The 24,779-nt window shown below is 39.8% G+C and overlaps 2 protein-coding genes across 6 annotated transcripts in view; one reads left to right on the top strand and one right to left on the bottom strand.

Moving 5' to 3' along the window:
• Window positions 1–6,735: 6,735 nt before the first annotated feature.
• PLAG1 (PLAG1 zinc finger) overlaps window positions 6,736–24,779 on the top strand; it is a 67,890-nt gene continuing 49,846 nt past the window's right edge. For 2 of the 3 annotated variants that reach the window (XM_057498063.1, XM_057498064.1), the window contains exon 1: window positions 6,771–6,857. The gene's annotated coding sequence lies outside the window, so the exon portion shown is untranslated. Of the gene's footprint in view, window positions 6,858–17,911; window positions 18,265–24,779 lie in introns of those variants that run through there. The other variant, XR_005023419.2, reaches the window with a different exon arrangement.
• CHCHD7 (coiled-coil-helix-coiled-coil-helix domain containing 7) lies at window positions 19,012–24,676 on the bottom strand. Of its 3 annotated transcripts, XM_036878911.2 has the most exons (5): window positions 24,264–24,287; window positions 22,000–22,144; window positions 21,415–21,484; window positions 19,875–19,973; window positions 19,012–19,151 (listed from the first exon to the last, which is right to left on the bottom strand). In XM_036878911.2, exons 3-5 carry the CDS (start codon window positions 21,466–21,468, stop codon window positions 19,047–19,049), a joined length of 258 nt encoding a protein of 85 aa, XP_036734806.1. In that variant the 5' UTR covers window positions 21,469–21,484; window positions 22,000–22,144; window positions 24,264–24,287; the 3' UTR covers window positions 19,012–19,046. The 3 variants fall into 3 exon arrangements, with proteins under 3 accessions (XP_036734806.1, XP_036734805.1, XP_057354048.1); XM_036878910.2 differs by lacking the exon at window positions 22,000–22,144 and having other exon boundaries at window positions 24,264–24,401; XM_057498065.1 differs by lacking the exons at window positions 19,012–19,151; window positions 19,875–19,973; window positions 21,415–21,484 and having other exon boundaries at window positions 24,264–24,676.

The raw sequence follows: 24,779 nt of genomic DNA, 5'->3' as shown, positions 1-24,779 counted from the left end.
ATGGCTTCCACTTACATTTTTAGCTCACATGGCAACCTGTTCCCACATGAGAATCGGGAAGGGCAAGAGTGTGAGCTTTCAGCCCCTGCAGTAGAGGGAGGGAAAGGACACTGGGAATGGCTATGGAGTAGCCAAAGTGAAGCATCTGGCTCAGTACCGTGGCTTTGCTCCATTCTTCGTCGGGCTCTCACCATTGCCTGTCTTTCCCTGGTGCTCCACACCAAAGTAGGCGCACGTGGGCCTCTTGGCCATGTTTGGCAGCTCACAGAGATGTGGGCGCTTTGGCCTCATGTGTGTGTCACAGCCTCCCTTTCTCTTAACACCGGGCACGCAATAGCATACCACAGAGCAATCTGAGCAAGTGCCTCACTATACCGGGTTTACCATGACTTCTTCCTTCTTACCTAAGGCTTGAAAAGAAACTTCTGTGTGTTCCAGTCCTCTTCAAAAATTTTTTTACAATGCCCTCCCTTGTTAATCTCTTGTTCGTTAATCTCTGGGAGGTCTTCTGGATATCTCCAGACATGGTTGAATATAGGCTGTATACTGCTTTGGGTCCCACTCAGGGATCCTCACAAATCAAAAAGGTAGAGCAAGAGAAAGTAGATGGAGATTGGGGTTTCACAAACCCCACTGCTGAGGGCTTAGGTGGAGCTATAGAAGGGAGATGGAATATATACTACTCACCACAAGCTTCCAGTCTATATTTTAAAATATATCAAAATATCAAAATAAAATATTGAACATATTTAATATAATACGAAATATGAAAGTCTATATTTTAATTATAAATATTTTATCTATTTAAAAAGCAGATCAAAAAGAAATTCCTGGAAACATGGTGACTAGTACAGTATCATGTTCACAAGTTTCAGAAGAATCTGTACTTAGATGGTTGGATGAATGTTTGGTTGATTGGCTATTATTTTTGTTTAAAATCTATGCTAAAAAATAATACAAAATATGTAATGGTGATTGAGTATTCTTTTAAACACCTTGCTTTAAAACCAGAGTTTTCATTCTTCAAATTAAAGAAGTTGTACTCAACTCAAATGACCCCAAAATGAGTATTTATCCCATTACTGAATATATTGCATTGGTAATGTGTGAATGTTCAGGAGCAATCCAACATTATAACTTAATAATTAATTTTGGTCCAGAGAATCCAAATGCAATTCATGTGCATTATCTCATTTATCTTTCACAATTATTGAGTCACTCCATTTTCTCCAGATTGGCTCATCCACCTCAGAAATACAGTTGCCTTAATTATAGGCAATTTTAAGGAGCACTTTCTAAAGGCTCCCTATATCCCCCAAATAGCTTTGCAATCTGATCACTAATGCCTGGCATCTTTTCATAAGAGACAAGTCTCTCATCCCGCAATTAGAAATAAGACCAAACAAAATGTTCGTGTAATAGGTGATATTTTACTCAATTTCACACACAGGTGTGGAGGCAATGCAGTGAATCCGGCTCCATTTAGATAGGCGAATGATCCAACCTGGACTCAACCACTATTATATATATTTTCTCATTTGTAAAATTAAATAATAATGATCTCTACCACATATGTTTTTTTTCCAGGATTAAATAAAAAAATATTTACAGAGTCCTTAGCCTGATAGCTAGAAAGGATTCAATGTTAGTTGTTCTTGCTCTTGTTCTTGGATGGATGAGAAAAGGAGAGACAGTACGAAGGGCATCAAATTATCTAAGGGGAGGAGAGACACGTTCCACAGAGGAGAAAAGAACACCAAAAGAATAGAGACTTTCCTATGGCAATAATGACCAAATAGGTCAAAAATCCCCATTTTGTACCGTGGCTGGTGGGGCAGCCTAGGGTCTTTGGACAGTGGAGTCTGTCACGAGGGGAGGCAGTGCAGCAGTCTACCACCAGATGGCAGCATAGAGCCACTGCCATTTTCACCCTCGAGCAGCATTGCAGCAGGATCATGCTGAACTAGATAGAGGTCCAAAGAGGAATTGGGTTCACAGCAATGGAAATAGGAATTATGACAGCTGAATTCCCTCTAATGCACCATCAAGCCCTGAGCAGCAGTGTTCCTGAAACTCTATTTCTATCCATCCATTTTCACTAACCCGAATTTTTCTTCTTGCTGTTCTTGAAAATGTAGAATGACTACTAAACTTGATTTACTACAAAAGATCATCATTCTACAATCAAAGTAAAGAATTGCAGGGTACACTCTACAGCAAGCATTTTTCCTGTTCTATCTAAACCCATAGTGGTTCAGCTATGGCTATAACTCTTACTGAAATAAAACCCTTTGCCATGCTTGATTGATACTGCCAGTGATAGACAAGTCCCATTCGGACAAGAGTAGTTCAACAGCAAAGAAGCCATAGAAATTCAACTGCTTTTTTGCAGAAAAGTCAATCATTACTCCATCAACATCTTTAAAGACCAGTTTTCAGATACTGAATAACTTCTAAATGGAATCATATCACTTACATGTATTTCATCCAAAAAACCAAAGTATTTATAGACTTTCATTGTTGATCCAAAAGAACTGGTCATTTTCCTTTATAGCCACAAATAAGAATAACTTTGCAGTGGCCCATCATGGATTCAAATATTACAGAATCATCATTCTAAGTCCATTCATTTTTAATTGGGACAAAGAAAGTCATTCAAGGAGAAGTTCACAAGTATACATAATGTCCCCCAAATGCTATAATTTACAGTTGGTGCTTAGATTTAGTCAGCAGATATGAAAAACATATGAATCCAAATGATGCCCTAGAAACTACACATATTTAGAAGCTGAAACAAGCTATTTCTACTTAGACCTGAAATTCTCAGGTTCACTTGGACCTGAAATTGTCCAATAATCTGATTGTTATTGTGGTAGATAGAACTCAGCCTACAGTTATACTTACATCCCTTGTTTCTGTATGTGTGCCTAACTTATGTGGATTAAATGTGAGTGATGTTAATTTTTAAAATATTTCCAAAATGATTTTTTAATGACAGTACACTGAGCTGAAGATAGGAGAAATATCCACTATTTGAAATATGTAGTCTTACCTTAAAATTAACAACACCAATAATTGACTTTATCAGTGATATTAATATTACACTGTGTGTCTCTTCATATGATGCACTGAGCAGGCCACAGTAGTCCTTAGAAAGGTCTCCTTCCAAAAAAGCATAACCTGAATCCAATAATGAACAATCTCAGGTAGACCCAAATTGAGGAACATTCTATAGATAAATGGCCTGTACTTCCCCAAATTATCAGTCATGAAAGGCAAAGACAGAGGAGAAACTGATCCAGATGAAAGAAAACTAGAGAGATGTGAAAAATAAAGGCAACATACGATCTTTCATTGAATCTCGAACCAGAAAAAAAAAAATTGCTGTATAGGAGGTTACCAGGCACAATTGATGAAACTTGTGTAAAGTCTTTAGATTAGATAATAACAGTGTATCAATGTAAAGTTTCCTGATTTTGATAATCATATGTGGTTGTATAGGTGGATGTCCTTGTTTCTTAGGAAATATATACTTAAATTATTTAGAGGTAAAGGGCACTGTACTCTCAAGTGACTCAAAAGAATATAGAATTTTTACATGAAGGAGGAGAAAGGAAGCAAATATACACATATAGCAAATGTTAACAAATGGTGGATCTAAATGAAAAGTATTTCAAAGTCCTCTGCACTGTTCTTGCAAAATTTCTGTAAATTTGAAATTGTTTCAAAGTAAAAAGTAATCCATAAAAAACATGGTAGCCAGAAAGTCATTACAGGTTAAGAGTGAGTTAAGCAAGTTCTACTTTATTCTGTTCTTAATAATAACAACATGTACTCTTCCCAAAAAAGGGAAATTAAGAAAGAAAATACAACCACCCACAATGCACCTTCCGACCCCATAGGTGTTCCCATGTCCCTGCTGTCGTGGATGTTTTGTGCCCTGTGTGTGGTTACTACCTTCTGTTCCAAACCTCCATCATCTCCTGACTGGAAAGTGGGCTCCCAGCCTCTACTTGTCACCCCTCAGTCCAGTCTATTCTCACCAGAGCAGCTAAAAGCCAATGTATGCCTTTTGTGTTTGGCATTTTCAACAAAGTTGTACACATTCACCAAAAATACCTCACAAATGTAGAGGTTTGGGAAAATACAGAATGAAGTGTCTGGCTGAATATTTTAGCATTTGCAGACATGCAAACTGTTTAATCTCAGTAAAATCCCCCTCTTCTCACTCATCCGTAGAACTCTCCTTCTGCCAAATTGCAAAGGAGAGCAAATGCCCTCAACTCCATTTTTATTCTCCCCTCTGCCCCTGTCTTCAGCGGGCTGCCAATGTCAATTTTAACTATGGCTCTTTACCTGGCTATTTCTGAGGCCAAGCAGCTGAATCCAAATATCTCAAGTCAGATCAGAGTGGGCCCCTGCCCTCTGGTTGAGCCAGAACCTACTGGGTCTCACTGAAATCTGTAGGTCGAGGCTTAGGCACCTGACATTGAGCATAACTCTACTCCTAACCAGCTGTAGGCTGGGGCAAATTGTATAATCTTTCTTCTTCTCAATATCCAACTAAATAAAACAGAGGCAGGATGCAATAATTCCTAAATCACTTTTAGTTCTAAAAGACTATGATTCTATAATTCTATAGCCAGGAAAAGTAGGAATAATCAGATAGGAAATCAGGAACAGAAAAATATTGAAATAGAACAGAATGAAAAATGATCACAAACATCTTAGGTTTATTTTAGAGCTTTGATGCAGAGAATAGAAGAGTAAGGCTCCCCTCACACAAACAGGTGGAATAGAATCGGGTAATTAGAGACTGGTCATTGTAGAATGACATGCAAAATGACTTAATAAAACAGCTGACTGTGACATTTACCAGCTACGGATGAATGAAACACCTTCAAATGCTATAATTAAATATCTCTGAAAACAAATTCCAATAGGGAGGAAGCTTTTCTTCTTTATACTTTCAAAACTCAGGAAGTAAAAGTACAGTCCACTTTTTAGGTTACTAGATCAATGGTTCTCAAAGCATGGTCTACAAGTCTAGACTAGAGATTAGAGCATTTCAGGATGAGAAGTATTGATGAACAACAAGTCCAACTTTTTACTTAGTACACAAGATAAGCAAAGACCAGGCTGGTCCAGTGACCTGCCAAAGGTCCCATGGAATGATGACTCACTCCCAAAATGTCTGACTGGGTGCTTCACTGCTTTACATCCTCGTCTGTGAAGCGCTCCTAAGCAGTCAGTGTTGGGCTGGTCTGTAGTGCTCTAATCAAAGCCACAGCCGTACTTCAATTCTGTTGTTGATTCCCACACTTGGTCCCCATTCATGCCTTTGGGACTGCCTGTGAGCTTAATGAGGTCATGTACAAGGAGACGGTACTGGAGTCATTTTATACCTCTGGGATGGGATCCAAGATGCACCCCCGCCCTGCCTCTCCGATCTGGGTCCTTCTCTAAAGTGGGCCCAGTGAACACAATCCCAGATAATGTGCAGAGGCAGCCACTCAGGTGTTTTCTGTATTAGCAATAGCAGTAGGCAAACAGGACCACCTATTGCTGGAGGGGCTTGTATTGCCATCAAAGTGTCTCTAGAAATTTGGAAAGTTAGAAAGCCATTGGATTATAGCACCTTGTACATGTTCTTAATTCAAACTAACAAGTCAAAGAAAAAAGCCAATTCACTTGTTGGAACATTCAGCATCTCTTCTCTGGATTTGCCCAGGAAAAAGAAGATAGAGTAAAGGGGGACTCCGTGATAGAAGACAGTGCCCTTCATTATAGCTGTTGGCAATAATTAAGGGCCTTTGTTACCTGTTATGGTAATGATCACCTCCATTTTACTGTGGAATGCAACCTAGCAAACAAGCACCACACCTTGTGCCAGCCTTGCAGCACGCCTCTGCAGCACCCTTGATTAGACCCTAGGCACCTCCCAGGCTAGAGGAGAGCTATGCTTTCTCAGCTCACCTGCTCATGCAGAGACCACTCTCTCCATAGCCTTGGGATCCAGACAGATAGGTTAGCATACAACCTGCTACCACACATTCCCTTGTGATATTATCTCATGAAAACAGATGTAATGCTTTCTTTTTCCAGATAGGTAACATCTTCAGGACAAATGAGCATAATTCCTTGAATCTCAAGGTCTCAGACGTCTACAGTGTCAATAAAAGACTTCCTAATCATTTGTAAGTTTTTTTAAAACATGACCCTACAGCTTTGCCAGGTCTCTTGGATCTTCTGTAATCCCTCATATTCCAGAGGAATGAACGAGATTCCTTGTCAGTTCAAAAGTTTGAGAATTCCTAACCAAGAAATTTATATTTGGAAGGACATAAGGTCTGAGGCCCTCATCCTAGAGAATCCATACCTACAATTTAATTTGTGAGATCATCACAAGAAGGGGAAGTGGTAGAATCATGGGATTCAACTTCTCTGATTTTGGAATTCAGACTCTCCGAATCTGAATTTCTCCTCTTTGACTTACTAGCCATGGGAACCTAAGTGAAATTCAAGTTCACCTCTTTAAATCTCATTTAAATTGTTTGTAAAAGACAAGTTTGATAAGTTTGATAATAAACAAGCAACATATTTCAGCTATTGTCATTATTAGCAGCTGCTGGGAGGAAACGTCACAGAACATGTAAGCTTGTGGGTTCAGAAGTTACATTGCTTAAGTTAAAATTCAGGCTCCACCTCATACTAATTGTGTGACTGTGGGAAAATTATTTAGTCTCAAATTGCAGGTGTTCCTTCTCTAACAGGAGGATGAAGGATGTCATGAGGAATAAATGAGAGAAAAAAGCAATGTACCCACTGAAAGTGCATGGCACAAGGCCTGGTGCAGAGTATTTTTTAAATATTGGTTATTGTTACTATTAATGGAAATGCAATAGCAATGGTAGTAGTATTGCTTTATTTGGGGGATAACTTGCCATCACGAACAGTGGAATGTCTCTGAAAAATGTCCTTGGCAGAATTAATGTTTCCATCTTTAACTGGAGCTCATTTTTAAATACCCATTTTCTCTGAACAGTGCAAGGACCTTTGAAAGAATGTTCTGGATGAATTAGAAGGGCACATTACCCAGTAATTTTCTAGAATGGGGAAACATTTTTTTCCCTCCTGAGCTGTTCCCTTTGATTTACTAAAAATCTTTCTTGAGCTATTTAATTAGGATACTCATAAAAACAATAACAATTCCTGACAATATTTCTAATATAAAAATTTTCACTGGTCTAATATTATTTTAATAATTTATCTGAAATCCATGTATTCTCAGGAGGCACTATTTATAACAGATGTGCACTGAATTTTCAGTTGAAAACAAGAAAACAAACATACTTTACATTAGACGCTCCCCCGCCTACTGTCTTGGGTAGCATATCAAGGCCCTGGACCATCGCTGGCTATGTGTCAGCTGTTTGCTCATCTATGTAAATAGGAAGCTTAGTAGCTGCCCTGCCTAAGTCTCCTAAGGTTGTTATTGAAGATCAGAGGAGGAAAAACTTGGATCTCATTGTAGTTGAACTCATTGTACAAATTTAAATTGTTCATATTTCAAAATGTGAGCTTGCTCACCCACACAAACACCAGTTCTTGGGTTCTGTTTGCACCAAATGGAAAACAACTTATTGGTGGGCACATTTACCCCAGCATTAGGGCCCAAGTTTGGCTCTCAAAAAAGAGGGACAGACTGTGACAGAATATACCTTGAGCTATTCAGATGAGGATTTCTCTTCTCTGGAAACAGGGAGGCCATGCTTCTGTCACAGGAGCCTTTAAGGAATTTTACCAGGCCTTCACAGAGCTGTGCACACGCCAAAATATATATTGACATGATAAACCACAATGGATTTAAGTGTTTAAAGTCAAAAATACACTTTTAAAAATAAGTACACGTTGGCTGATGGAGCAATAATACCTGGATGCTGGATTGAATTTGTTTAGAATAAACCACGGAGTAAACTTTCCCTTTACATTTTGCACCAAGAACCAAAGAGGAAAAACAAAATTCGGTGGAACATTCCGTCATGTCTATGTTGTGGAACAATTGCAACTTGTAGCAGTTACATAGCTAAACCAACAAACTCTACAGTCTGTGAAAATGTTTAGGTTCAAATTAAAATTAAATATGCTTCCTATGCCCCTGGCTGTGTCCGCTTTCTTCTGTTTTACACTTGTCCCTTACATCTCCCGTAATCCTCTTCTGATGTCCAGAAGGTCTGCTGGAAAGAATCCCCCACACTCAAGAAAAAACTTGCAAAAAAACCCAGGTGCCAATTTTTCACTTATATGTTCTGTTTGCCAGTCTATGTTAAGAATAGCTGCATACAGACTCTTCTCTCTTTCCTTTGGTTATGCATGCAAATGGAGAACTTTCCAGTTGTCTCCATTGTTTTTAATTTGGGTGGAATATTGTGAAATATTTTGACTTGAGCAACTTCTTGTGCAGATGGCCTATCTGAGGTGTTTTGAAGTGTAGAGGTGATTTTTTCTCATTCATTCAGTTCTTTTGGGGAGATATTGCTGCCTCCATCATTGCTAAAAAGTGGTATTTTATTATTTTGTGAGATTTCAAGCACTAAGTAGAAGCATCAGAGGAGACAAATCCTGTCTAGATAGGTGGTTCAGAGAATTCTTGCTCACATCATGAGCCAAGTGCAAAGACATTCAGAGCAACTACACTGAGGGGGGTCCTGGGAAGGTCTCAGAATTTTCCACAAGGCCCTTTGATCTTCTTTTTCTCCTGAACTGGTTCCTAGCCCAGGGGCAGGAATTGGAGAGTGGTACCCCTATGGGTACTATGGCAAAATGTATAGCAGTAGATCAGAGGTTGTCAAACTCTCCCTATTGCTCAGAGGGACCCTCCACATACTGAGATGTGGATTCCTTAGGTTTGATTGCCTCTGTCAGAGACCAAAGTCCAATAAGCCATGTGCTTAGCACAGAGTGGCTTCTGGCAGCCAAGACAATAGACAACATGTTTCCTAAAAGGGGAAAAAGTATTCCTTCTACCTGAGGTTACATTACCCCAATCTCAAATTAGTACCTTGATTATTTTACACTAGCCCTGTGATCACAGCTCTGAGCTTGACAGTGAACACACAGTGCAATGTCCTGGAGAAAAGGGAGATACTGAGATAGTCATCTAGGTACTTGGCATCATGTCAGCAGACAACTGACTGAATTTTTCACTTAGGACCTTAGAATCCCCTGTGGCAGGAGGTTTTTCTTCAAAGGTGTTTAGTAATCCATAGATTCAAAATTGGAAGTATTTTGGAATCTAACACTTCATTCACAGCCTTTGTTTCTTTCACATATGACTACTCGCTCCTTGCTGCATGTAGTTTTAAAGTTCATTGCACTTACTTATTTTCCTGTCTCTCTGTTGCCCTTTGCTGCAGGGACTCTGGAAAGCTTTGACACTCCTTTTCACTGGTGCATTTTCATTACCTCTGTATTTATGATTTCCAAGTCCTTTAAATGTCTACTGTTGTCCTCAGAGAGTCACTCACATGACCTCTTTTACCTCCAGGTAATGCTCATTAGAAAAGCCAAGTCAGACAGAACAGCAAGAAGCAATGGCCTTCTTGGGTGGTGGCCCCAACCACTGCCAGAGAGGAATGAGTTTTCTTGCCTCTGACCCTTGCCATGCTCAGTACAACCACATCCTTCCCTTGCTGATATCCCATTACTTCTCACCTCTCTTCTTTGGCTATAATGGTCCTTTTGTTCATAGCACTTATAACTTTCTAATATGATATCTAGTTCATTTGTAGTGTTTATTATTAATCATCTCTTTATATATCTACAGTCGTATAAGCCTCAGGAGGGCAGGGGGCTTTGCCTATTTTGTTCAGTAATGAACCTCAAGTTCCAAGGACAGCGTAGCACATAGTAGGTATTCAATATTTGCTGTATAAATGAATGCCAAAAGATAGGTACTTGTGTAATGCTCAAGGCATAAAGCATACCTTACTGTTAAATCTTCTCCTTGCTCATTTCTTTATCACTAGGTGCAAAACTTTGGCAAGATTTTAAACTTTGTCTGTGTCTTTCTTCTACTCTTCTTTTTACCTTCTTTCCTCCCACAACTCCCTGTGGCCCAGAACTTTTACTTAACCTAGACACACCCATCTCTTTGGTCCACTCCGACCCATTCTTCACCAAAGAAAACAAACCCATGTTTCAATATATAATATATTCTCTCTTGATTATTAACCCCTTGTAAGTAAATCCATCCCATCTTTTGTTGTATCATTTAGAGAAGTATTCAGAACTTCAGAGCCATAAACATTTCAGGAGAAAAGTCTCTATCCAAATTAACGTAATGCTCTATCTTTGTAAATATGCTACAGTCTTCTCGAAGATAACTGAGTTGCCAAACCATGCAAGCTTATGCACCCGGCCTTCTCCCTTAGAGATACCCTGATAGTAAAATCACTATAATTAGTTTTGTAATCACACAGCACTAAAGAATCCTTACTCAAGACCAGGGTGCTGTCTGGAATTGAAGAGTTCAAGAATGAAAGTAGGCAGTATTGATCTATTATTCCAGCAAATTAAAAACAAAATGTAAGATCCTTGATATTCAAAATTTAAACCCCATTATTTGAGTGGAGAGTGCATGAGTAGTTTTTTTTGGTTTTTTTTTACTTTCCTTCTCCTCAAAAGGTAGGAATGGAGGATAAAAATAGCTAATATTTATTGGTACTTCCTAAGGTCTGGCCACTGTGCTAAACTTTTTATAGACATCATCTCACTCAACACTCACAACCACCCTCTGAGTTTGACATTTTACAGTTGCAGAACTAGAGACTTTCACATCTAAGTAATTTATCCAAAGCCTACATCTTAGGATAGCTTAGGACAGCTAGAAAGAAGTGGGGTTATCAATCTAACCAGTACAAAGCAGAGCTTCAGTACAACAGCACAACCTCTCAGACTGCCCCTTACTTCCTCAGCTTTTCACATCTTCTGTCCACAGCCCCTTACATAAGTCATAAATGAATAAAGGGATTTTTAAAAAATAAATGGAGGTAACTGACCCAAGCAGTATTCATGCTGGATGTGGGGGTCATAGGGCTATGAGGGGCTGGAGATGTACAACCCACAGTTAACAGGACCACAGAAGAACCGCCCAGTCTGAGTGTTGTCGGTATTTGGTTTTGTTTTCCCAAGAGGTAGAGAACTGTAGTCTATTAGGTTGTGAAAGACACTCTCCAAAAGTGGAAGTTAGGCACAGAAGCTGTCAAGGGTTTGGAATGCTGTTCTACAAGCTGACACATATATTTGAAGCTAAAGAAACAGGGACATGACACTCTGGTTGCCACGTATACAAACTATAAATTGAAAACACCCCTACCCCAATCCACAATTGCCCAAGTCTTTAAGGAACCTATGGATGTGTCAGGAACCTCTTCAGTACAACAAAAGGACAAAAACAACCTTTCGATCCAGCAAAAAAGTCCATTCTGCGGACCACCCCAGCTTTTGGCCTTGTTCTTCCTTGCTGTTTTATGACAAAGAACAGTCATGTCTCACTATTACTTCAAGAGCAGAAGATGGAGGGAGACAGGGTTGACAAGGTGCACAGAATCATTTTGAAAGACTTGTTAGTCAGTGAAAAGGTTTGGTAAAGAATCAGCTATGCAGTTAACTATGCTGCTTAATTTGTAAATTTATTCCTAGAGTACAGATTTTCTTATTCACTCTTACAATCCCTATGGTAGTCTTTGATTTGTGTACAGACTCAATAAGTAAGTGCTGAAATGAATAGTAATTTGAATAATAGCCACAATCAGGAGCTGCAAAGGAAATTAAAGATGCCAAGGAGTTAGGCCCACCACAGGGAAAATGGGAGTGAGATGGCAGAAGCAACATGCTACTGCACTCAATCACAGGTTACTTAAGCTACAAGAGTCTCCCAATCATGCATCTGTGAGCCAGGAATACCGACTGCACAGGGTTGAAATGAGTTTTACACATGACCATGTTTCTGACAATACCTTGTAAATTACAAGGTGCTGAGCAAATGTGAAGGATCATAATGGTCTCTGTTTCTGCAGTTCAGTGCAGGACATGACAGATACAACATACGCATATAATGCAGGACAAAATGATAGGCACCAATTGTACGATCATAGACAGTGCCAACCAGAGCTGTCCTTAGTGCTAAGGCACAGGGAAGGTGCAGAGAGGGGCGCTGTGTGTGAGGTTTAAGAGTTACTTTGGAATAGAACTGGTGTGAGGTAGAATTGACACACCAAGATTTCCGAGGTGAGAAGAGGCTAGAAGACAGCTTCTGAAAAAGAGAGGGCTCCTGTTCATGAGTAGAGGGACAGTCTAGCCAACAGTCAGTTCTGTTTATGTGTGTCATGCATGAACATTGATGGAAAATATTAAGTTTCTTCTGAGTGACTTGGTAAATATTTCCAGTTCTATTTATAATCTCCCCACCCCAAATGAATTTTTTTGTACTTGTTCTTGCCTTTTGGAGACTTCAGGTATATATGGAGCAGCTAGAACAGTGGCAAGTTGTGAGTGAGAAGAAAATTTTAAGGAAAGAACATTCTGGACCAAAGTGAAGGAGCGAAATAAGACAACAGTGTGATTTTGTAACCTTTTCTAGCAGAGTGGAGCGCTTGGTCAGGGAGCAGGAGGGATAATATTAGTGAGAAGTTTGTAGTAGTTGATACTTTAGCATTACCAGAGTGGACCAAGAATCAGATAGGCTTTCAGTTATTACAAATAAATCCAGTATTTATTTTTATAAAAGTATTTCAAATATTAATAATATCTACTTGCACAACACATGTGAAATCTTCTTTGGGTTTCACAACAACCTGGAGAATAATTAGGGCATTAAAAAAAATATGTATTCACAGTATGAAAAGCTCTAATGGATTAAGCAATCTACTGCACAGGCAATAAGTGGCAGAGCCAGAACCCAAACCCAGATATTTTGACCCCAAATGCAGTGCTGTGGCTACATCATGGCATGTTTTACCTCTGTGTAGTAAGTGAGATTTTTGGTTTAGGTTGGGCATTGGCACCTTTATTTTCATTGTTAATGATCTTTTTATTTTTTATTTGTCAGCACTCTCTGTGATCCATGGCCAGGGCCCTGCACTCACGAATTGCTCTCTCCTTTCTCTCAATATCTCATCATTTCTCTCTTCCCTGGCCTAAACTTCCTTGCAACCTGCCCCTTTTCCCTCAAATGCTCTGGAATGACCCTTACCCTCTTTCAGTTTATTTAGGACTATCAGGACTGGTGGAAGGTATCTGACTTGGTCCCAAGCCCATTTATTTGTGGTCTCAAAATGTTGTGATGAAAGAAACAGAAAAATAGAGTGCACAGACCTAGGTCACTTTCGTGGCCCGGTTGCAGTCTCTGTGGACCAACAGATTTTTAAATTGAGACGTTTTCCTGGAATAAAGTGGGTATTCCAGAACAGAGCTTGTGTTTTGTTGTACAATAGCTCCACCCAGTCACCAGAGGAAGAGCCCAGGACCCTGAGAACAGCCCATGGGCCACAGACCTCCCATGACCACTCTGCAATCTCAAGGGGGCCAAGCGCTGTCTGCTGCAACCAGTGACATAGAAACCACTCATAATATTGAAACCTGTCAAGAGCAAAACAAAATTACCTCTTTCAGTGTCCTTTTCAGAAAAAAGCATTTGACACTTATGCAATATTTCTTTCATTTTTCCTGTACAAAAGAAAAACAGGAGGTGAAAAATTAAAAGAATGTTTAGGTGACTGTATTTGCTTAATTTACCACTTCTGGGTAGGTACACAGCTACCCAGGGTACACAAAGAAAATGCCACAGTAGAGACAGGAGGGAGATTAATTCTGACTGGGGATTCGATAAAGGCTTCAGAGACATGACAGATGAGCTGAACCTGAAAGGATACAGGAGAGTCTAACTATAGCACTTGATGGACAGCCATTCAATTTGAGAAAATTGGGTGCAATGGGGAGTATGGCAGGACTGTGCTGTCCATGAACAGGGTATAGTCAGGTATTTTTATGTCTGTCTCCCTCACTGAAATCTAAGGTCCTTGAGAGTCTTGTGTGTCTTAAGAACAAACCCCTTCCCAACTTTCTGAAGCTTGCATCCTTCAGAAATGTCACAAGATCTTAGAGGACCTTGTAAACCAAGGAAAGGAATTTGGGCATTTGTCCAGAGGCAATGAGCAAGTCTTGGGAATTTTAAGCAGGGAAATTACTATATTTGCATTTTAGAAAGATTTGCCTGGCTGCCCTATAGAGAAAGAATTGGAGTGGGACAAGAGTTTACGGGAGAAAACAGTTTGTCCATTTGCATGATCTGGGATCATTGTAATAAGCTGTCTTTGGTCTCCTGAATGATTCCTCCCAACAAAAACTGAATTGACCCTCACCATCTCAAAATCCTTCATAGCTTTCCTTTATGTATGAAGTTGAAAGTCACAAGCACAGCCTTCAAGGCCCTTTATAATGTGGACCTATTTCACCCGCCTATAGATTTTTCTTCTCCCACTACCTCTCTTCACTTACCCTGGTTTAAGGCAGTAAGAACTAGCCCCCAAATATGCCACGTATATATGCCCCTTGGTGTGTATGAAAGCTACTTGCCCTCTTACAAGTTTGCTCCTATTCCTACTGAGGTGCTCATTTCATTCTCCCAGGCAGCACAGTCAAGTTCTTTGAGGGCCAGATGGTGATTTACTCAGCCATGCTCACTCAGCTATGCTCCTCCACACTGGTTAGCCTAGCACTTTGCACATGATAGGCACTTGGCAAATATTTGTTGAGCAGAATTGAACTGTAATAGCAGTACTTGTACTTAGATTCATTTAATATTCTTTAAGCACCAAAACTATAAACAAAAAAATTAATACATTTAATTACATTAAAATGTGAAACACTGTGCAGAAATAAGAAAACAAAAGACAAAGTGGGAAAAATACACAAAGTACATATGACAAAGAGGTAATACCCTTACTATACAAAGAGTTCTCCAAATCACTAAGACTAATGATCTAAAAAAAAAATGGGCAAAGGAAATAAATATACCCATTCAATTTTTCACACATCAATTGTAAAGATGAAGGAGTTTAAAGCACCCAGTGGGACTGAGAATGTGAGGAAAAGAGAACCACTCACAGGCTTTGTTTATGGGAGTATAAAAATTTGTGTGCTCCTCCTGGGAGGGTGATTTGTCAATATTTACAAAATTTAAAATGAAGAAACCTTTAACCTAGAAACTCCACTCTTAGAAATTTATCACGCAGTTTCAAACAGAAGCAGCAAAGAACCAGACACAAGGATGCTTGTTGCAACCTTGTTTAAAATGGCAAACCCATCAGTGGGAGACTGGTTCACATAGTGCATCTACATAATGGAAAACTGCAGTCACTGAAAGAAATGGAGTAATCTATAATCTTTGATGGAGAACTATTCTAAACTATATCACTAAGTGAAAAAAAGCAAGGGACCTCCAGTTCATGTATTATGATTTTCCTTTTGTGCAGAACAAAAAAATATGCAAATATGCTTGTATACTCATGGAAAACCTTGAACTTGACATTAGCTGCTTCTGAGCAGATTTATTTACATTGTATACACCCTTTTGCACTATTTGAACTAGCATGTTTTCAAAGTGTTCAGTTTTAAAAGCCACCCCTGGCCAAATACATACACATTTGTGATCATTGATAACACAGTAGGAGCTTACCAGGCATTATTTATAATCATGAATGATATTGGTAACCAGGAGCTTGCAAATAGATAAGGTGACTCTCAAAAGGATTGCTTTTTGCACACTGCAATGCACCACCCTGCCCCACTTTGTGCAGAATCTGTAATGAGATGTTTCCCATGAAAGTGAGATGCACACACCAAACGCCATCTGTGTATTTTGTTGATTGATAGTTGGTATCAGGGGCTTGCCTGACTCCAAAATTTCTCAGTGCACACACTAACATCCTGACACAATTGATCAGATTATGTAGCTTCACCTCTCCCAAAGTATAGTCTTGGAAGGAAATATAATAGTGGCAAATTTAACAGCGGTGATGGGGAGCATCCCTGGGACTCTGCCTCTCCAAAGTGGTACAACACGTTCTTGAACAAAGAAGAGTGTACTTAAATTAGAAGGACATGTGTAAAGATGCAAACAAAGAATTAGGGAAACACTGAAGACAAATTTAGATGAATGGCTTTGCCTAGGTAGAGCCATATTATGATTATATGCATTAAAGGTTTGCTAATCAAAACCCCCAGTTAGCTTGTCATCAAAAGTACTTCATAGAAAACACACTTACATAAACCAACATCAAAGAGCTATGCCATCACCGCAAAGTTATAGTAATCAAGATAGTATGGCACTGGCATATGGGTAAGACATACATATTGACCAATGGAATGAATTCAAAGTCTAGAAATTAACTCTCACACATATAATCCATTGATTTGCAACAAGGGTGTCAAGACAATTCAACAAGAGAAAACAATCTTTTTATCAAAAAGTGCTGGGACAACTGGATAGCCACTCACACAAATATTGAGTAACTGAAAATGGATCAAAGACCTAAATATAAGAGCTAAAACTCTCAAAATAGACATAGGTGTAAATCTTTTTTACCTTGAATTAGGCAATATTTTCTTGGACAGTCTGTCACCAAAAGCAACAAAAGAAAAAATACATCGGACTTCATCAAAATGAAAAACTTGTGTTTCAAAGAACACGATGAAGTGAAAATACAACCCTCGGAATCAGAGAAAAAAAACTGCAAACCATGTATCTGATAAGGGGGCTCGTTATCTAGTAATACATAAAGATCTCTTACAACTCAATAATAAATATATACAATCTAATTTAAAAATGGACAAAGGATCTTAATGAACATTTCTCCAAAGAAGATATACAAAGTGGTTAATAAACTCCTAAAAAGATACTCAGTATCTAGCCATCAGGGACATGCAAATCAAAACTACTGAGATACCAGCTCACACCCACTAGAAGGGCTATAATCAAAGGCAGTGTTACTGAAGACATGGAGAAATTGGAACTCTCATACATTGTAAAATGGTGCAGCCACTTTGGAAACTGGTTTGTCAGTTCCTCCAAAGGTTAAACATAGTTACCATGACCCAGCAATTCAACTTGAAAAAGAAATGAACACCTGCACAAAACTTGTACACAAGTGCTGACAGCACAACACAACTCTTAATAGTTAAAAAGTGGAAACAGCCCAAATACCCATCAACTGATGAATGGATAAATAAAATGCGGTATATCCATACAGTGGATATTTTTTGGCAATAAAAAGGAATGTACTGATACATGCAACATGAATAAGCCTTGAAAACACCAGGTTAAGTGAAAGGGAAAGTCATAAAAGACAATAACTCAATTTACATAAGTGTCCAGAATAGACAATTCTAGAGACAGATTAATAGCTGCCTAAATGTTGAGGAAGTGGGGATGAATGGTGCTGTTGGGAGTAAGAATGTGTGCTAATGGGTGCACAGGGTTTCCTTCTGGGGTGATATGTTCTAAACTCAACTGGGGCCATGGGTGCACAGCCTTGTCACCATTATAAAAACCATTGTACTGTACACTTTGATTAGATTTATATGATGTATGAATAGTATCTCAGTAAAGTTATTAAAAAAAAGTAACTAGACAAGGACAAATAGTTACTGGATGAATGTTGATATTGGTATGTACATTTAAAGAGGGACATTAAAATTACAAACCTTCAAACATGCATGCTTAAAAGTACTGAGAAGCTTTTCACACAAGTATGTATTAATTACTTGTCAGGTCCTATTTTAGTCCATCTTTCTTAGAGCAATCAATACAAAGAATTTTTCTGAAACAATCTTTCTTTTATTCAAACAGAATCACACTTAACAATCAAGTCAAAGGCCTAAAAACATCTGACCTGGGTTCAGGACTAGGACCAACTGAGAAGGAGTTTATTGTCAGCAGCCATTAAAATAACAACCTTGATCCCAGACCACATGAAGGAACACAAGCTACTGTTTTCATTGATTTTCTAGTATACATTAAATTTTATTAAGTAATAATGATCTTTATAAAACTATTTGGTAAACAGAACAAACTGGATTTGAAAGGCAGTTGAGTATGAGAATTGCTACACAATCCACTCTGGTCACCATACTGAATTCTCATTTTATATCATAAAATGTTCAGCTCTAGCTGCATCCCATTATTGAGCTCACCTAATGAACCCCCACACCTTTTCCTTGCCCATTATCTTGCATATGGAAATCCTACTTCTAAGGAATCACCTTTTCCCCTCCATTACTGTGGTTCAATAACTAGTACTATGCCTTCAGAGAGTTATTCAGTATTTATGGATTTTAGTTACCAAGTATTTTAATAAGCCTTTCCTTCAAGAAAACCTGTTCTTTTGCACACCACTTAGTTAAGAGTCGTCCTGCTCCCCTGCATCCCTGCCTAGTGAATGTACTATCCTGATTTAAGCAGAAAGTGAGTGGACAGACATAGACCTCAGTAATGAGCCTGGGATGTGAGGCCCACTGCACATCCACCCTCACTTTACCCTCCAGCTTCTCTTCCACCACCTCCCCAACCACCTTAAACTCCAGGTAGGAGTCTTCAGACTACTGTCCAAATTTAGCTCTAGGTCTCCTTCTACCACATTACTGCTCATATCATTGCCTCCTTGGAAATGCTCACTTCCTTTCACCACCATTAAGTCTCTACTTGTTCACATCTTACTTTTCTTTCGAGAGTCAGCAGAACCTCAGCTACTTTTCTAACACTCCCTTATCTTCAGGAAGTAATGGAAACTCAGTCAAATGGCAGGGGCATACTATCATCATGGCACAGAGAACAAATCCAAAGGACACAGGGCTAACTTAGTTTTGTTTCCTCTTGTAGGATTTAAGGTCTGCTAGGTAAGGCCTGTAAGATCTTAAGAGATTATAGTAATCATTTACTAAAAATATTCATCTGCTTTTAAGTTAAGCAATTTTAATGCAAATATTCAATAGGGCATTTTTCCTATTGCTCCCAAGATTTCATCTCTTTCTTCTGCTGTAGGCATAGATGGCTTCATTCCATTACGTCTTCTCTGAATCATGACTGAATTCTGCATGAAGTATAAAAAAAGAAGAAACCAAAATCAGTTATATATTAAATGCTAATCACTTTGCAATAATTTTTATCACTTCCTCAAAAAGAAAATTCTAAATAAAGTTAATTAAAAATTTTTTAAACTAATTCTAGGTTTTCAAAGTGTTAACAACTAAATAGATGCAATTATTCCCATAGGAATGTTAATAGTAATTAGGATTGGGAAATACAGTTTAAGAGGACAAGGGTATAGTCCACCAAGTGAAGCTACTGAGAAACCACTTAGCAGAATGAAGTAGCTGGACCCAGGGCTCAGAGAAACAGAAATTATATATTGTCTCAAGAAAAATGGGACCATTTTAATTACCATGGGTGGCAGTGGGAGAAGAGGTGACAGAAATGGAAGACTACCATGTGGCAGGACAGGGAAAATTATCCACTCTGTTCATCTCAGGAAAACTAAAATAGTAACAAGGATCTTGTTTCAGGGCTGCAGATACTTACACACCTAGGAAGACCCACTGATAGAAATGCCTTTTATATCCTGGGAGCAGGATGAGGCAGCTAAGAAGGGTGCTCAAGCGTCTTTTAGGGTACACAGAGAATAAAGTCGAATAGTTAAGTTTCCCCAGTCATCATTAAGAAAGGACTGTGGGTACTGACTAATTTCAGGCTTTAGTTCCAAGCCTAAAAGATGAGTTTTAACTCAATATCACTTCAAAACCAAAGCTGGGCTTACCCAGAATTTCCGGCAGTTTTTGTACTTCAAGAAGTAAGTGGAACACCTTTCTCTGTCATAGTTATTTTCATCCATACATCTGGTAGAAGCATCAGACTCCTTAAACAGTAAGGTAAGCATCATCTGAGAGGTAGAATGGAATTAAAAAAAAAAAAAACTTCTGCTTTCTCTCAAAGCAGATACTGTGAAACAGTACCTTTTTGTTTATTTTAATGAACATACAATGAATGAAAACTGAAGTATCTTTCCAACTATCCCAGTATTCATTCTACTCAGAGCAGACATCTATCTGCCTTTTCATAGTCTGGGTGGGCTAATCACAGATTTTGAGCCGCAGCACTGACTAAAATCTAATTTAAGACATTAACCATTTAACAAAGAAGCTGAGACAGGGGCAACGTGCTCAAAATCACTACTGGACAGCTAGAATCAAACCCAGAGTGCAGCTCTTCTGCTTTTCCAAGTTCTCATTTCGACCTGAGTGTGTGATGTTAAGCTGGTTTCCAGATCCTATGTTAAGGTGCTAATCACTAGTCTACATCAAGGCAACTTAAATTAACATCACCATCTTAATGTATTTTTGGCTATCATTCACTCCATTACACAAGTACATACACTATGATGTAAGCAATTTTAATAAATATCACTTCAAAACCAAAGTAAGCAACACAGGGCTACAGTTCAAAGGAGGGCAGCTGCCATTGCAGAATTAAATTTAAGTGGCCTGAACTGGAAGTAGACTGCGTAACAAATTTCATAGTGAAAGGTTATCAATCTGAGAGGTCATCTAAAGGAAAGCTTTACTAAAGGGGTAGGTAATTTGCTTCACAGATCTTAGAAACATGATCTATCTAAAGAGACTTAATAAAGCTGTTGAAAAGAGATCTAATATACAGAACAAAGCTAAATTTCTGTGCCAAATGTCTGATGAATGTGTTTATTTGGAAAATGCATATAACATTAAGGAATATAACTTTCATAGCACCAGTCTGATGACTGCATTATTCAAGGGTGACAAAGGCACAGATATTGTTAGTCATAACAAACAAACAAACGCCAATAAAAGCTCATTATCACAAAAAAATAGTTTGTTTATATGATACCTTTGTGAAAACCTTTAGGCTTTAAATAGGCTAATTCTATTATCAGCCCCTTATACTCTTGGCCAGGTTGACTCAAGGACATTATGAAATTATTACTGTTAAAACATAAATTTGAGTGAGAGTTTAAGAATATCATACTTTCCAACTTTCTATGTTTGAACTAAAGATGTTCATTGTTTTAAATATGCCTGTCTGGTATTACAGTGACAACTAAATGCTTGCATATTATACAAATAAGGGAAACTTAAGAGATGAAACTTTGTTAGCTAAATTATGCATGTCTAAAAATGCTCTAGTGAAATAAGGATACACTGGCAAGGAATATCTTTTGTACAGAAATAAGTTTATTCAAGAACTGCAGTAAACAGATGCCAAACAAAATCAGAAGCTGTTTTTCCAACTTAACACTCATGAGAATCAAAAGCAAACCACCTTACCGATAAGCAAGGATTTATGTCAGGATCTCTCAGCCTCTGTGATACCATGGGCATCCTAACAGTCTTCTTACTGCAGAGATGTTGGGGAAAAGTTATACAGTGGACGAGAGAAAATAAGTCAGTAAGTCTCATTAGTCCCATAAGTACTTGAAAAATTAATTGTGGCATAATTATTCAGTGAGGAATTCCACATATCCTGTTTTGAGAATAAAGATTTGGATGTGTTTTTCCTTTGCATTGCCATAATTCCTCAGCACAAAGACCGTATTTAAATGTACCTACTGAAATCTGCTTGTCTAGAAAGACAGCTCAGCAATAATTCAATTTTAGTTTATTCTTATTTCTAAAGTTTAAGCAACTGAATGTAGTAAGAAAACCTAATCATATAGCATTACTTCCTTACTACACATTAATTAGCATACCAAATAAGTGTGGAATAATTTAATACAACCCAACTTTAGCAAAAACATTTGTTAACTTAAGTGCCTGAATGTCTCCTCTGACCCCAGCACTGGAATGGCCATATAAAAGACAAAGTTACTGCTTAACTGACATTTTGGAAAGGTAAAAAAGTTGAAACTTTACCTCCAGTGACATCTTCTACTTAACTGATACTTCCCTGGGTTGAAGGAAGGCAGGGAATGCTACTCTGGCTCATTCATCTTCCAACTCAAGCCTTACAAATACAGTTCTGCAGAAGTGTTTATTGATGAAAGATGATCTCAGTTCCCTAAGAGCCAATTAGTGATTCCAAATCAAGCCATATACTCAAAAGTGGACTCATATGTCAACTATATCCCAGGACAATAGCTCTCTGTAATGGAGCTCAAATCAAACTGGTATGCCTATTACTGTCAAAGACAGCAGACAAAGGAAGTAAAAGAGAAACATTAAAAACCAATAGTCTACTGTTAATTATTTCAGTGGTTTTTGTTGTTGTTGCTTCAATATGTTGGTATACAATCGAGAAGCCATCCACAAATATTTTTAAATGCTCTGCACTAAGATTAAGGAGCTGATTTAACTTCTACTTCCACGAATCCTTTTCTATCTTTATCAGCTTCCACCTAAAGTATGAAGGAGAAGCCAGCATATAATGCAGGATGATCTGTGAACCACCACCAAATAAAAAACTGCATTAGTCAGTATAACCAGAGCAGAATTTTTGTATGATTTGGTTTCTACTTTTCTTGACCAAAGATGGGACCATCAAAAAAATACTGGTCATGTAAAGGGTAAAAAAGTACATTCAGGAAAAACAATAAAAACCCCTAAGCTCCTGAAAAGTGGAAGAATTCACAATCAAGAATTCCCTAGTTCCACTTTTTCTTTTAAAGAGATTAGGATGTCCAGTCCAAAGGAGATCAACTGTTGCAAAGGAAGATACAAAAATAGCCATCCCAGGGTCCTTTAACTTCTAAGTAATCCTCTTATTTTATGATTTTCATTGAACAATACATGAATATATCTAGCTAAAAGAAACATCTTGACAAAAAGGAAATCCAAGATACTGTTCATTTACAACTAGAAGCTTCTTCCTCACCTGAACACAATTCTTTTGCAGGCTTGACTTCTAAGAGAGATGATGGCACTAAATAAACTCGCAGCCCTCTTTTTCACAACTAGCCCATAATGTGAGAACACCATGCTCTGCTTCGCTGGTCATATGTCTTGGATATAGTATCTCAGCGATCAGACGCTGACAAAACTCTGGTTGCCTGCCTTACATGAAAGCGTTCTACTCTTCATTTTATCATCAGTCAGGAACTCTTTAAAAATAACTAAGTAACATCACATACACCCTTCTCAGGTTTGCAGCATGAGTTTATTCACATTTCATTTCCCTTCTCTTGCGGATTCTAAATACAAACCAAAGTTTGGATTTCCTAATGTCACCTCCTTTGCTTGAATCCTCATGTACAAACTGGATATGAAGAGGAAATGTCAGTTTACAGTAAGGAGCGGGGCTGAAGGATAAGATCGAGTGTTTCGTGGAAAGGACTCATCTACTTACTTTCTGAAGGTACTAAACAAATGTTACAAAGCTCGACTTGCGGAGGATAGCCAGAACGAAACCAAAAGATTTGAGGGAAGGGCCTCAAAAACACATCACATTGGAGGAATAACTCTTAAAATTTTCTGCAAAGGGCAAACTGCTTTAAAAAGTATTCCTTGATTTTCGATTCGGTAGTTCAGGGCCCCACTCGCCAAACAGCTTTGAAATGGAAGGGGGAAGGGAACGTTACTGAACACATCCATGCCCACATACTAATCGGAGCCGAGGCTCGGATCAACGGCAGAGGCAAATATCCGTAAGCTGAGACACCTCATGCGAGAACCTAGAGCCCTTATAACCCTACTGGTGGGTGCAGAGAGAGAGGGTCAGGAAGTCGGGGCGGCACGCAGGAGCGGGTCGGAGTGGTCGAGTGGAGAAACTGGAGAGATGCGAGGCCCGGGCCTCGCCGCCTTCCGCGTGCTGCCCGTCGGTCTAACGGCGGACAGCGGGCCCAGGTGAATACACCTTGCTTCGACCTTCGACAGAGGCGAAAGGGCAGGGGACGACGAAAACGCAGGAAATTGGGTGTAGACTAGGCAATTACGCTTCAAAAGCTGGGACAGAGGGAGAAGGAAGAGCTAGGGCGCCCGGACAGGGCAGGGGTCACCTTCCTTGCCTCCCGCCCGAAAAGACCCGTGTCGGGGGTACCAGAGCGACGGCAAGGGGCCCGCGCTGAGGCAAGGCCTGGTGGAAACGGCTCCACGCCGAAAAAGTGGATTCGGGCCCCTAGATGCGCCCCTCTCTTCTTGAATTCCGGCAGCCACCGCGGAAGGAGGGGCAAGGGACCACTTACCTCGGACAGCCGCTTCGCCAGTGACCAGGCCGTCTCCCGCTCCAAACACGTCAATGGCTCGCGCAGCTGGACCTTAAGTAGCGCACATCCGAACATGCTGCCCCCGCTCCCCGGCAGCCGCCGGCCCAATCGGCGCGCGCCGCCGCCAGACTGACAGCCAAGCGGTGCCTTGAGCGGCGGGGGCGGGCTACTCTCGCCCCGCCCCCACCCGACGGGAGGAGGGCCGAGGCGGGAGGAGTGGGCGGGGCCGAGTGTGCGGCACCGCCCCTCACCCGCCCCGCCGCGCCCCCGGCGCCGCGCCCCGCCCCTTAACACTTTGGCTTGACCGGCGGTGCTACAGACCAATCGGCAGTCCGGTCTCTGGCGGCGGCGGTGCCTAGTGGCCGGCATCGGGGCGGAGCTTGCGTGGGGGGCGGGCACAGCAGCGGGCGGGGACCGGGGGCGGGCCGGCGGGAGGCGGGGGCGGTGGCTGAGCAAGCCGGGGGAGGCGGTGGTGGGCGCGACGTCGGCGGCGGC

Source organism: Manis pentadactyla, chromosome 3 (genome assembly GCF_030020395.1).
Source record: "Manis pentadactyla isolate mManPen7 chromosome 3, mManPen7.hap1, whole genome shotgun sequence".
Classification (NCBI taxonomy): Eukaryota; Metazoa; Chordata; class Mammalia; order Pholidota; family Manidae; genus Manis; species Manis pentadactyla.
Note: the sequence above shows the minus strand (reverse complement) of the source record. Positions and strands in the feature narration are given on the sequence as shown.

Excerpts from the sequence above, each read along its gene's own strand:
- CHCHD7 (XM_057498065.1), bottom strand. The coding sequence starts at position 24,653 with ATGCCGGCCACTAGGCACCGCCGCCGCCAGAGACCGGACTGCCGATTG. Across the intron at positions 22,145-24,263 it reads TGGCGAAGCGGCTGTCCGAG|GGAACTGAGATCATCTTTCA; the intron begins GTAAGTGGTCCC and ends ATTGGCTCTTAG.